Here is a 1,249-nt window from a genome sequence, read left to right as displayed (position 1 = left end):
GTTTGACCCCTTTTAAGCGATCTGCTTTGGTGGTCCCCCGCGTTACCCTAACACCACCAACCCGCCATTACTTTGGGCCTAGCCAAGATAAGGGCGCGGGGAGGACACCAAACCACGGCAAAAGAGGCTTAGCGTTAGGGTTTGACCCCTTTTAAGCGATCTGCTTTGGTGGTCCCCCACATTACCCTAACACCACTAACCCGCTATTACTTTAGGCCTAAATTAAAAAATATCTTATACAAACTTAATTCTTATATACTTTGCGCAGCAACACTGAGCGTTTTGTCTGTCTATTTAGCAAAACTTAGTGCTGTTAACTTATAGTAAGTAGGGTTAGGGTTTCTGCGCAATGGAGCTTGTGTGGGACAGCCAAGCAAACAATTCAGGCAGCAGCGAAAACAACACTGCAAACTCCCACAGATGGCCCCAGCAGCTCACACTCAGCAATTCTGATAACGTTTTCTGCTTTCTTGAAGGCTTTGGCGTTATTGTTTGTAAGCAGCACTGTACAGCAGTTGTGAGTCTTGATGCGCATCTCCGCAAATATCATGCTGTATCTGCTGCGCTACGGCGAAAGATACTTGAGCGCTTCACTCAATTTGAGACTGTTGCTCTAAGCGCGATTGAGCTCCTAGAAGAGCCTGTGCAGCCAATAGAAGAGCTAGGAAAGCTGCTTAATGGTGCGCAGTGCGAGACATGTAGCTAGATCACAATTAACAAAGATAAGATGTGCAAGCACTGCAAGCGAAATCATGAGCAAGCGTGGGTAGGAGAGAAAAGCTTGCTCTATAGGACTGTGAAGGTGCAGAGCTTTTTCTGCACTGGAGGACTGCAGAAATACTTTGTTGTTAGTTTTATAGATGCTAGAGATCCTGAAGACGCTGCGATGGAAACCCACGTCTAGGCACAGCTTGCTGAGTACAGATTAACACAACAAGAAATTAAGGAAGAGCTGCAAACACTAGAAGAAGCTGCAAAGACTAACAAGACAGGATAGTTTAAGCGCACAGGCTGGCTAGAGTTCTTTAAGGACTAGAATCTTGCTTATCTAGCGCATTAAGCCTGCCTGCCCAATCACAGTGAGCGCAAGATCAAGCTGGCTGCTCAGCTGACTAAAGGGCTGATTGAAAGAAGCGTGAAAGGACTAGCTACGCTCCTGCAAGAGTTGAGGCGCTGGCTGCGGAGCGTAAAGCGAGAGGAGCCTCTCCGTATGAACCGCTGCGCGTATGGCCCCGGGAGGGGGCATCTG

The 1,249-nt window shown here is 47.8% G+C and overlaps 1 protein-coding gene across 1 annotated transcript; it reads left to right on the top strand.

Annotated features, from left to right (window-relative positions):
• Window positions 1–340: 340 nt before the first annotated feature.
• Window positions 341–963, top strand: M421DRAFT_427068 (uncharacterized protein; the record flags this gene model as incomplete). Its single annotated transcript, XM_033594570.1, has 1 exon — window positions 341–963. A coding segment is annotated over exon 1 (353 nt), but the record flags the coding sequence as incomplete, so codon positions are not given.
• Window positions 964–1,249: the final 286 nt, after the last annotated feature.

The sequence above is a fragment of the Didymella exigua genome (genome assembly GCF_010094145.1).
Source record: "Didymella exigua CBS 183.55 unplaced genomic scaffold M421scaffold_82, whole genome shotgun sequence".
Classification (NCBI taxonomy): domain Eukaryota; kingdom Fungi; phylum Ascomycota; class Dothideomycetes; order Pleosporales; family Didymellaceae; genus Didymella; species Didymella exigua.
Note: the sequence above shows the minus strand (reverse complement) of the source record. Positions and strands in the feature narration are given on the sequence as shown.